The 12,291-nt window shown below is 41.1% G+C and overlaps 1 protein-coding gene across 1 annotated transcript in view; it reads left to right on the top strand.

Moving 5' to 3' along the window:
- Positions 1 to 12,291, top strand: part of LOC141513005 (plasma membrane calcium-transporting ATPase 4-like) — a 99,506-nt gene that overhangs the window by 45,727 nt on the left and 41,488 nt on the right. Inside the window, exon 2 of the mRNA XM_074222418.1 lies at positions 8,160 to 8,706. Within this exon, the coding sequence (XP_074078519.1) occupies positions 8,517 to 8,706 (190 nt within the window). The 5' untranslated portion in view covers positions 8,160 to 8,516. The remainder of the gene's footprint in view (positions 1 to 8,159; positions 8,707 to 12,291) is intronic.

Here is a 12,291-nt window from a genome sequence, read left to right on the forward strand (position 1 = left end):
AGCCCCTAATACAATGGAGGGACTCAGTCCAGGCCAGGATTAAACGGGACTGTTTAATGTTTTGATTGCTTCAAATAGCAGAGGGTTTTAGTGATAAGAACACTGGAGGGGGCAGAGCCAAGATCTCAGCATGAAAGCAGCATTTCCCAGGAACTCCTTCCCACCAAAACTCCAAAAGCCAACAAATCATGACTCTAGCCAAAAATTTAGAGGGGCAGAATCCACAGAAAGACTGAGTGGTACATTTTCCCAGTCCAAGATAATTTAGAAGTTCCATGAGAAAGGTGTGTTTCACCAGGACCGGGATTTGGAAAAAAGCCATGGCCACAGTGCAGCCCAGCCCAGCCCAAAAATCATCTGCAACAGCTTGAAGGGGTGATGAGAGAACTCTGCTCCACCAGAATGAGTGTGGAGTGAGGAACACCTATCACAGAACCTGCAGCGAGAATCTGGAGAAAGCAGCCTGTACCTCCAGAGATGGTAAGGGGGTCAGGGAAGACTGCAGAAATTTCTGTGCTCTCCCTTTGGGTAGGACTCTGCTGTTTGCCTACACTTAGATCCAGGTTGCAGTTTGGGCTTCCACACTAAGTAGCCAAGCAGAATCCCTCCTGTAGGGAGAGGAGAGCTGTAGTTCCATTTCAAAGCACAGACAAGAGAGCATAAGACCTAGGAGGAATAAAGGTCCCAGTGGGGTGTCCCAGAAAGAACCCTCAAAGTCTTGGAAATGCTGTCTTGGACTTAGGAAATGAATAAACAACAGAAAAAGAAAAATCTGACCATAGAGAATTACTTTAGTCCCATGGAAGATCAAAACACACACTCAGATGTCAACAAAATCGAAGCTTCCATATCCAAAACCTCCAAGAGAAATAGAAAATGGGCTCAGACTGTGGATGAGCTCAAAAAAAGACTTTGAAAAGCAATTAAGAGAGATGGAGGAAAAATTGGGAGGAGAAATGAGAGTGATGCAGAAAAATCATGAAAACCAAATCAACAGCTTGGTGAAAGATATCCAAAAAATTACTGAAGAAAATAATATGTTAAAAACCAGTTTAGGCCTAATGGAAAAAGCAAAACAAAAGGCAAATGAGGAGAAGAATGCCTTAAAAAGCAGAATTGGCCAGCTGGAAAAAAGATAAAAAAGCTCTCTGAAGAAAATAACTCATTCAATAGGAAGCTGACTTTGCAAGAAATCAGGAAGAAATAAAACTCTTCCAAAAATTCCTAAAAATTAGAAGAAAATGTGAAATATCTCACTGGAAAAACAACCAACCTCGAAAACAAATCCAGAAGAAATAATTTAAAAATTATTGAGTTACCTGAAAGTCACAATCAGGAGAGGACCCTAGACTGCATTTTTCAAGAAATAATACAGCAAAATTGCCTTGAGATCCTAGAAGCAGTGACTAAATTAGAAATCAAGTGGTTACCTCCTGAACGAGATCCCAAAAGAAAAATTTCCAGGAATATTATAGTCAAATTTCAAAACTCCCAAATCAAAGGAAAATTCTAAAAACTGCCAGAAACAAATAATTCAACTACTGAGGCTCCATTGGACTGGGAAAATGTTATCCTGGAGAAAGCCTAGGCCCCTGAAGTGGGAAGACTTGTATTCTGACCTTTCTTCTCTTTCTACTTGTATGACCTTGGGCAAATCACTTAACCTAAGGAAAAGTTACTTTCCTATGGAAAAGGAAGTTTTCACTAAATGGCCTTCTAATTTTAGATGATCCTAGACAAGTGTTTGAGCATGAACACTTGTGTGTGTGTGTGTGTGTGTGTAAGAAAGAAAGACTGAATCTTGCCTTTTTTGCCCAGTAATAGCATCTACATTAAGGGCTCATAGGGATTGGAATATGATATTCCAGAAGGCAAAAGATCTTGGTTTACAACCAAGAATCAACTACCCAGCAAAACTGAACATCCTCTTTCAGGAGAAAAGATGGACTTTCAATGAAATGAGAACTTTCAAACTTTCCTATTGGAACAATCAACTGAACAGAAAGTTTGATCTCCAAGTACAGGACGCTGGTGAACCATAGAGTGGGTGGAAAAGGACGACTAACTATGAGGAACTTAATATTGAACTGTTTGTATTCCTGCACAGGAAGAAGATATTGATAACTCATATGAACTTTCTCATTTATAAGAGCTGTTAGAAGGAGCATATATAGATAGGACATAGGAAGGAGTGGAATACAATGGTATAATATAGTAAAAAAGATGGAGTCAATGGGTGATAAAGGAAAGTACTGGGAGCAAGGGAAAGGAGTTGAAGAAGAAGCTAAGAAATTTCACATAAGAATTAAGAAAAAGCTTTTTCAATGGAGTGGAAAGGAGGAAGGCAAGGGGGAATGAGTAAGCCTTCATTCTCATCAGAAATGGCTCATAGAGGAAATAACATACACATTTAAAAGGGTGAGGAAATCTATCTTACCATAGAGAAAAATGAGAAGAAAGGGATGGGATAAGGGGGGGATGGGGGAAGGGAAGGGAAGGGGGGAATAGGTGATAGAAGAGAGGGAAGATTGAGGGAGAGGGTACTCAGATACAACACACTTTTGGACAGGGCCAGGATGAAAAGAGAGAGAGAGAGAATAGAATAAATGAGATGGGGAGGAATAGAGTAGAGGTACAGCTAGTAACAGCAGCTGTGGGGAAAATATTGAGGCAACTTCTCTGCTGAACTTATGATAAAGCAACTCACCCCAGAGACAGAGTCATTAGAATCTGAATACAAACTGAAATACATTTTCTCTCTCTCTCTCTCTCTCTCTCTCTCTCTCTCTCTCTCTCTCTATCTATCTATCTTCTTGAGGTTTCTCTTCTTCTTGGGGAAGGGGGTTTATGTTTACTCTTATAGCACATTCAATTTCAATCAATGTATGGCATGGAAACAATGTAGAAACTATCAGACAGCCTTCTGTGGAGGGAGAGGGAAAGGAGGGTGGAAGAAAAATTGTAAAATTCAAAACCTTACAGAAAATGATAGGTAGATACTACTATTGTATATAATTGGAAAACAAATAAAATGTTAATAAAAAATAAAATAAAATTTATTCACAGAAAAAAATAAAAACACTGGAGTTGGACTGCCAAGAACGAGTTCCAGTTTTAACTTTTTTGTTAGTTTTTATTAGTTGTCTAAGCTTTGATAGCTCACTCCCTGCTCTTATCTCCAGTGTCCTCATCTATAAATTGAGAGGGTTGGACTAGATGACATCTGATGTCCTGTCTAACTCCAGGCCCTATAAAATGCAGTGGTCCCTTATTTCTGGTATATGGTAATAGACCTAACATTGGAAATTTAAGGAAGTGTGGTGTTACCTTGGAGAGAGCCTAGGCCCTGGAGTGGGAAAACTTGTATTCTGTCCTTCCTTCTCTTTCTACCCATATGACCTTGGACAAATCACTTAACCTAAGGAAAAGTTACTTTCCTATGGAAAAGGAAGTTTTCACTAAATGGTCTTCTAATTTTAGATGATCCTAAACAAGTGTTCAAGCATGCACACTTGTGTATGTTTGTGTGTGTTTGTGTATGTGTGTGTGTGCATGTTTGTGTGTGTGTAAGAAAGAAAGACTGAATCTTGCCTTTTTGCCCAGTAATAGCAGAAAAGCTTTAATATCTTAAGAAAGATTGTAAGGTCCTTGAGGAAGGTAGTTTCAGATTCAAAGCCCTTGGATCACTGTCTTGTTTTTAAATTGTTTTTGCTTAAAATTTATTGGACATCTTTACTAAAAGGAGGAGGTATCTGCATATTTTTAAAGAGATTCCTAGACTGAGATTTTATCAAACTGAGGGTGGGAACCTGCACAATAAAAGGATCATTAGACTGGTGGCAGGACTGGTGGCAGGGACTGTCAAGAGTACTGAATTCTTATGTTTGTTCTTATGCAGGCAACCTTGTCAAAATCTTTTAATCTCTAAGGCCTTTAGTATCTTCTTTGTAAAGAGGGTTAGGAGTACCTTACCTTCTTCATAGGGATGTAGTATCTGAGAATAGATGTGAAAAATGCTGTGCATTTGTAGAAATACAAATTTTCAAGTTTTTCAATCTGTTATTGTTTAAAGGGAAGAAGTGGGGCATTTTCTTTTTTGTTTGTGTTTGCAAGGCAATGGAGTTAAGTGACTTGCCCACGGTCACACAGTTCAGTCATTATTGAGTGTCTAAGGTCTGATTTGAACTCAGGTCCTCCTGACTCCAGGGCTGGTACTCTACCCACTACACTACCTAGTTGCCTCAAGATGAGGTATTTTCCAAACAGCTGGAGTGGTGGTGGAAATGAAAGTTGACAGGCTACTTCTCCCAGAATGCTGTTGTTGAAGCTGATTAATGGCAGCCTTGCCAGGTGGGAGATGGTATCCTTCTCCCTCTTTCCCCCAGGGATCAGCAAATAATAATGCTTATTTGGGACTTCCTTTGAGTCTAGGGCAGTGTATACTTGAAAATTATTACTCTTTTGGTAGTTGCCTAATTAGGTTAGAGGCCTCACTAGTGAGGCAGCTGTATAGAACTCTCAGACCATCATTCTCTGAGTGAGTTGAGTGATAGTACTCTGGCTAAAATGGCTAAAAAGAAGCTTCTACTGTTCTATATTTGGCCTACAAATCTTTCTGAGCCTTGGCTTCCACTAGCTACCTAAATAATAGGGGACAAGTCCACCATGGACTCTCGGTCAGACTGGGTCACAGACAATTTTCTACTCTTTTTTCCTTCCCTATTCCACTCTCCTCTCTATACAACCCTTCTTAAGTGATCCAGAAGGTAATGGAACTTAGAGATGGCATCTTCCTGAGAGTATGAAGTGGGGGGGGGGGGGTTGTTTTGTAGAATTTCCAAGGTGGGTGCAATAAAGAAAAGCCTCAGGTATAGACTGAAGCTTTCATGCTTGTGTGTTTGTTGTTTTTATTTTGGAAAAAGGGAGGAATATAACCTCTGTGCTTAAAGTATGAACAAGGTAGAGTTAGAAATTGGTGCCAATGGGAATAAACCCTACCTTTTCTAGAGTATGAACTCCCAGGTAATAATGTCTGGAATTTAAACTGATTTTCTCTCTTTTATTGTCTCAATTTCTTTTCTTTATGGGCCCTATTTTCCTTGTGATTGGGAATTCCTCATGCCTTTAGCTTCGAGAGAAGATGGGTAGAAGGTGGGTAGTGCAGGCTAAAAGACAAGGAATTCTCCTGGCAGTAAAAGGTCACAGGATTGTATCTTGATGATGCTCAGATAAGAGATGTGAACTTTTTTTCTCACTTTATCACCCTTTTAAATAAGTTGGTTTAATTTTGCACCTTCTGAGTTTTCTTCTAAGGGCTTAAAGCCTCTTGCCTATCCAAAGATCTCATTCATCTCTATATTCCCCCTTACCCAAGAGGTTGAGGAAAGGCAAGATTGTCTCTTTCCTATTTGATGGGTTGGAAAATGTAATCCAAATTTTGCTAAAATGTAACCTGGGGACCTTTAAAGATAATATGGATATGACTGTCCCCAGAACCAGGGTTGGAATTACTTTGTCTTCTAAATCCAGAGTCCAATCCTTGTTTAGGGTGAGCACTAGCATTAAAAGCCCCTCTGAAAGATTCAAGAGCTCAATTTGAGAACCAGCATGATGGTCTACTAACTTCTGTTCCAACCCTGTACACCAACCTTGAAAGAAGAGTTAAATTGAACCTGATTCTATAGCACGACTAATTTTATAGTAGTCTGTGTGAAGGAAGTTTGATGCATGGGCTCCAACTCTGTTCAGACATTCCAATCTCCCCCCAATCCCAAAGTCCCCTGAAGGCTCCTTCAAAATCAAAGATCTGAAGTTAACATAGCTTAAATGATTCCAAGATCCCTAATAGGAGAGGCAGTCCAGGTCAATAGAAACAACCAGATATGAGAGGCTTTGATGCTAGATTATCATCTTTGGAACTATGGGTCACCCTCAGAGTCTCAATTTCCATATCTGTAACATGGGGGTAAGACTTCTACAATTTATATCCATAGAATTGTGGTAAAGAAAGATAAACTCTAGTTTGTTCTTTAAAAAGTGACTACTATTTTTACTGAAGAAAATTATCTGGACCTTTTACTTTCTTATATACCCCAATTGTACAGACATAGAAAATCCCAGAAAAGGAACCAGTTATTTAGGAGGGGAGGGAAAAAACTCTCTGCAAACCCTAAGACCCTTGTGTGGGTAGAGTTCCCCCCTACAATTTGGAAAAAGAAGGCAAAGGGTGTCTGTTGTTGAGAGGTGGGGTTACCTGCCTGCCTACCCCTAGGGGACTGACTGAAAGGAGTAGGGCAAATATTCTTTGTCCCTTATGATCCTTGAAAGGCTAATTAAATATTCTGCCATCTTGTTCTCAATTAGGTGCCAGTTCCTTTGACTCTTTCGGCTTTTTCTGAAGAGGTAATGTAAGCAAAGCTTCCTTCCTCAGTGTCTGAACTCTAAAGGCTCCCCTTCTGTCAGAGGGAAGTAGTTTTCACTTCTAACCTATTGATGTGTGACATCATCTCCAACAGAAAAATATAGTTGCCTACCTTCAAGAATGAGGTTGAGGTGGTTTGGCTTCTACTCCACAGTCAACTTTTAGCTTTTGTGTTTGGGGAGTCCTGCTACTCTGTCTCTGTGAGGAAAAAATAATATCTATCATTATAAAAGACTGTATTTATATAGGCCTCTCCAGTTTACACAGTATTTTCATTACAACAACCTTAAAAAATAGGAAAGTTACATATATATTAAACTTCTTTTGCAGAGCCATAAACTTTGACCCAGTGGTTAAATGACTTATCTTGGAACATAGGGTTAGTAGTTGACAGAACTGGAGCTTCTAGCCTAGTTCTCCTGACTTCCAGTACCCTCTTTCCCTACATACACCATGCTATTTCCTATGGTTGAATTATTGAGTTGATTTATTGAGAACTCCCAGGTGTGCTCATTCCAAACCAGTTGAGACTCACTCATTCTCCATCTCCCCCACCCCCCTGCCAATTTTTAGTTTGGCCCTTTGTACATATGCATATCTAAATTGATAAACATTTTATCTATATTAATCCAGAGTATCTCTCTCTGACTTGTAAGGGGCTAAATTTACTGTCTCTCCTCATTGATTCTTCTGTCATCTTTTAAGAAAGACCCCTTCCCTGTATCTTTAACTGCCAGAACCTTCAATTCATCTACCAAATGGAGAGAAATGTGATTAGGCCCTAGAGTGCTGTGCTTCCTGAAGAGCCACCACATAGCTGGAGGGTCAAGCATGCCAGTGCCCCCTGAGAATTTGGGGCATCATCCACTAGGCTGTCTCATCTTTGTTGTGGGGGTAAAGGGAAATCAAAGCATAAAGGTGAGCTCCTATTCAAGGACTGATAATGAGCCTGAACATAGACCCTTTACTTAGATCCCCAACCTCTGGAGACAGACTTTCAATAGGATCCTGTTTATTGCAAGTAAAACTATGCAGGTCACCACAACAGGCAAGGAGAGCCACCGAGCCTAAACATTCTAAATCCTTTTAAAAGTTCTATGGTGTCCTAGGGGAGGTAATTTCTTGGTGGTGGTGGTCATTTTCAGGATGTTTAAAGTCAGAAGGGTTTGCTTTGGGGTCCCCCCTTTTCTTTTATTATCTATTTTTGCTTTTGATTTCAGGAAAGGGGTAGAGATCGGCTGAGTTGTGTGTGTGTATATGTGTCTGAGTGCTTACCTGCCTGTATATTGAGAGTCATAGAGGAAGCTTCCTACCATGTTTAGCCTCTTTTCACCTCTTAAAAATAAGAGGAAAGGGCAGATGAAATGCCCAGAGAATATTAGTGATGGGAAAGGTGGGAAAGGGAAGGAGAGAGTCAGATCATGAGCTTTCTTGTCCCCAAGTGCCAGTGTCACTGGGGCCTAGAGTCAGGAAGACCTGAGTTATAAACTGAACTAGATCCATGAGCATGTCATTGTAAATTCTCTGTGCCTATATAAAATTGAGGAAATTGGACTTTCTGGTTGCTGTGAGGCCCAAATGAGATAATATTTGTGGGGGGGCTTCATCTTTTCTTTCCCCCTAGAATGCTGCCCCCCACCCCAGGATATAAGACCCCCATCTTGGGCCTGGTTTTTGCTCAGAGCTCCTGCACTGATTGCTTTCTCTCTCTCTCTTTCCTTTCTCTCTGCAACTCCAGGTGACTCTGGTCTTCAGGAAGCCTTCCTCCTCGTCTTCATCTTGACCTGCCCCCTTACCCTCCCCTCCCAAGGCAGTCTCCACTGTTGCCAAGGATGCCTCCATGGTAACATGTACATCCTGTTTGCACCTGGCTCCAGGAAAGTCAAGACCAGCAGGGCTCAGGGATTAGGACGCCAGTCCCCAAGACACCAGTCGTACAGCACCCTCTCCCTTCCCCAGTCTGGACGTCCCCAGTCAGGAAGGGGGCCAGCCTGCCCCTTGAGGAGGAAGGTCTCTTTTGCCTGATCTGAGCCTGAGCCCATCCCCTGCCCCTGCAGCTGCTGCCCCCCCAGCCAGGGCCACACCCTCCAAAATCATGAAGAGCTCACAGAGCCACCCGACCAACTCGGTGGATGCTGAGGACCTGACCAAGGACTTTGGCTGCACCCTTCAGGAGCTGCGGAGTCTCATGGAGCTCCGCTCCACCGATGCTGTGACCCACATCAATGAACAGTACGGGAGCGTGCTGGGCATCTGTGAGAAACTGAATACCTCACCCATAGAAGGTGAGCACCTGCCGCCACAACCACCACTGGGCAAAGCACTGCCGTCTGCCTCCATTTCCCAACTCCTTCAGGGTGGTGCCTGTCACATAGAGAATGCTGTGTGAACGTTAATATTGTTTCTAATAACTTAACATTGTGCCCATCACAATACCATTTAAATCTTAGTTATTAACTTGTTGTGAGGATTGAATAAGATAATCATTGTGAAGCACCCACTGAGCATGATATCTGGAACACAGTAGGCACTTAATAAATGCTCATTCCTCTCCTTTTTCCTGTTTCTGGGCCCCCTTGAAGTCAATTCACAGAACTCTTCAAGAACCTTTTGTGTACTTAGCAAGGCCAAAAATTACAAAAGAATATCACCCCAGGATAAAAAGCTTAGAGCTCTGCTTGAGGGGGAATTGAGGAGAGGTGCAGAACAGTTAACAAGGATCCCTAGGTAAATTATTGGATAAAGATACTTAGAGATATCTTGTTGTTTGGTCGTTTCAGTGGTGTCCAGACTCTTCGTGACTCCATTTGGGGCTTTCTTGGTAAAGACACCGGAGAGGTTTACCATTTCCTTCTCTAGTTCATTTTACAGATAATGAAACTGAGGTAAATAGGGTCAAGTGACTTATGTAAGGTCATACAACTAATTAAGTGTGTCTGTGGTCAGATCTGAATTCAAGACTTCTTGACTCCACATCCAGTACTTGTCACTTTACCACTTGCCTCCCAAATTTAACAATAGCCTCCTATATAATGTGTAATGGGGACATTTTCTTTCACCCTTGAACTTTGGGAAGTTTTCCTTGAGAGAAGACTCTTCTTTTCAGTGTTACTGTTTTTCTTCTCAAATACTGCCAAAGACAGACTTCAGAACATTATTGCCTGAATCATCCCAGTGCCCACTGAAGCTTGAGAATTGGAAAACATTTGCTTTACAAGAGGTCTTGTGGGACCCTCTAAGAATGTATGGATGTCCTCTGCTGAGACTTAAATAATCTCAACCTGGACATCCAGGGAAAAGTGGAATTGGGTGAATGGGGTGGGGGAAAGAAAACAAGGTCTTCATTTTCTCCTTCAGGAGTTTTGAGACACCTGAGTTTTCTCATTTTTTGAGTCTTCCTGAGAGACCATGATTCTATAAGAATAATTTTGAATCTCAGGCCATTGTTAGTGACTTCAGAGTCAGTCCTTTTTGGAGGGGCAGAAATCAAAGCTTAGAAATCTATCCTTAGACCTTATTTTCCTATAATTTATACCCTTCCTTGATGGAGCCATCCTAAATGCCCCCTTTTCTATAGAATAGAGTTTGCTGATTCTTCCCTTTTGCTAGGAACTGGTGTAACCCTTTACCACTTTACTTACCCATTTCTAGACTTCTGTTGACTGAGTGATTAGAAGGAACATTTGGAAGATGTCAAACCTAGCAGGCATGGGACCGGTCCCCTTTTATTGAGTTAGCTCAGTTACTGCTCACTTTTTAAATCTTTTCTCTTATTAAGCAGTGACCCAGAGGGACTTAGGTCATTTTCACTTTTAACATTGTTTTTTGTCCTCGCTCGTATTGTCTAGTAGAAATGCAGTTTGGGACATTGCCACCTTCTTTCTCCCTTTCTCTAATCATCATCCTGACTCATTTACTTTATTTAGCTTGTGTGGTTTTGAAAGCTGCAAAGTTTTGCTTCTGTTATGTCTCCTCATTCCCTACTCCACTGTCCCTGTCTTTTGTTGAGGAGATGGAGTTACTCTGCAAAACTTTCTAGGGTTTGGGATTCTGTTTGTACTTTGTCTTGCCTACACTATTCTTGCACCCTTTACCCAGATACATCTACCACAAAGAAGAACCTGGGATTCTTGATCATTTCATTCTGCAAATATTTGGCTACTTGTTCTTTTTTTTTTTTGCAAGGAAATGGGGTTAAGTGGCTTGCCCGAGGCCACACAGCTAGGTAATTATTAAATGTCTGAGGTCAGATTTGAACTCAGGTACTCCTGACTCCAGGGCTGGTGCTCTATCCACTGCACCACCTAGCCGCCCCTGACTACCTGTTCTTAACAAGATAGTGTGGGGTAATACAAAGATACTAGTGTTAGAGTTAAAAGGAAGCTGAAAACTCATCTGGTCCAACCCCCTTGTTTTATAGATGAAGAGGTTAAAAAAGTTATACAAATAGTTCATAACTGAGCCAGTATTTGAATCTAGATCCTGTGACTTCAAATCTTGGCCTTGTAGAATGATCCTAGCTCGAAAGGTTTGATCTCATAGGGGAAATTCAATGCCCTTAAATTACTGATGAGACAATGCATAAATAGTATGCATTTCAATATACAAATTGCTTTGCAGATATAAACAAAGTACCATAAAATGTCAGAGGGATAAACTATCTGTAACTAAGGGAAGAAGAACACCTTCTTAGAGTAGATGGTATTTGGATAGACCTTCAAAGGATGAATAGGCTGATTCAAACTGATCTGTGGGCTATTAAGAACCAAGAGGCAAGACAGCCCAGAAATCAGTTGAAAATAGAGTAGTTTAGTTAGATAGCTGTGTAAGGAATATGGATAAGAGTAGATGAGTTAGATTCTCCTGAGTTGTCAATAGCATCAAAGTCCCTGTCTCCAATTTTCTGCATTCTTGCTTACTGTTAATACTATCTGTAATCTAATTCTCCAAGAGTTCTTGTTCCAAAAATCAGAAGACACTGGATATTAAACAGTTAAGGACCAAATTATAGCCTATGGATGACTTTCCTTCACCTTGGCTTTACCCTCCTCTTTGAAAGTTCCTGTTTTTACACTAGGCCGTACATCAGTACAACAGAACATTGGCATAAAAGGCTTCCACCTAAAAGGACTAACCTGTATGTTTTACTCCTAGGCTTCAGCCTGCCCATGTTCAGAAGGGTTCAGCTTTTTTTGCTTTCATGTAGAGCCTACAGTAAAGCTGCTTCCTGAATTGAGACTGGATTCTGAAGATCCCTAAGCCCTCTCATTGAGGCAACTACATGCCTCAGTGGATAGAGCACTGACTTTGGGTTCAGGAGGACCAGAGTTCAAATTTAACCTCAGTCACTTGCCACTTACTAGCTGGGTGACCTCAGGCAAGTCATTTAACCCTGATTGCCTCATATCCAGGGTCATGTCCAGTCATTCTGATCCATATCTGGCCACTGGACTCAGATGATTCTGGAAGAGAAAGTGAGGCTGGTGACTTAGCACAGCCCCCCTCACTGAAATCCAATTCATATGTTTGTCATGGTAGCATTTCCCATTAGGGAATTCATGGTCTTCTTCAGGAAAAAAGATGAAGGATAAATATTATTTTAAGCCCTCTCAGTAAGAGTGAGAGTGGGAATAGAAAACAAAAATGAAACCAAGCAACAAGGACCTCTTCTCACTAAGAAAAAACAAGTCATGTTGGACTAGTTTATTGGACTGACAAAGTTGAAAACACCAAGATCCATGAGCTCCAATGAAATGAAGCTATTAAAAAAAAAACCTGTCTTATGATTTAGCACAGCTCTTTGTCACTTCTAAGAGACCATTGCAGACTAATAATGACTATGGAGAAACCAGGAGAAACCTGTCATTAGC

This window comes from Macrotis lagotis, chromosome 2, assembly GCF_037893015.1.
Source record: "Macrotis lagotis isolate mMagLag1 chromosome 2, bilby.v1.9.chrom.fasta, whole genome shotgun sequence".
NCBI classification, from domain to species: domain Eukaryota; kingdom Metazoa; phylum Chordata; class Mammalia; order Peramelemorphia; family Peramelidae; genus Macrotis; species Macrotis lagotis.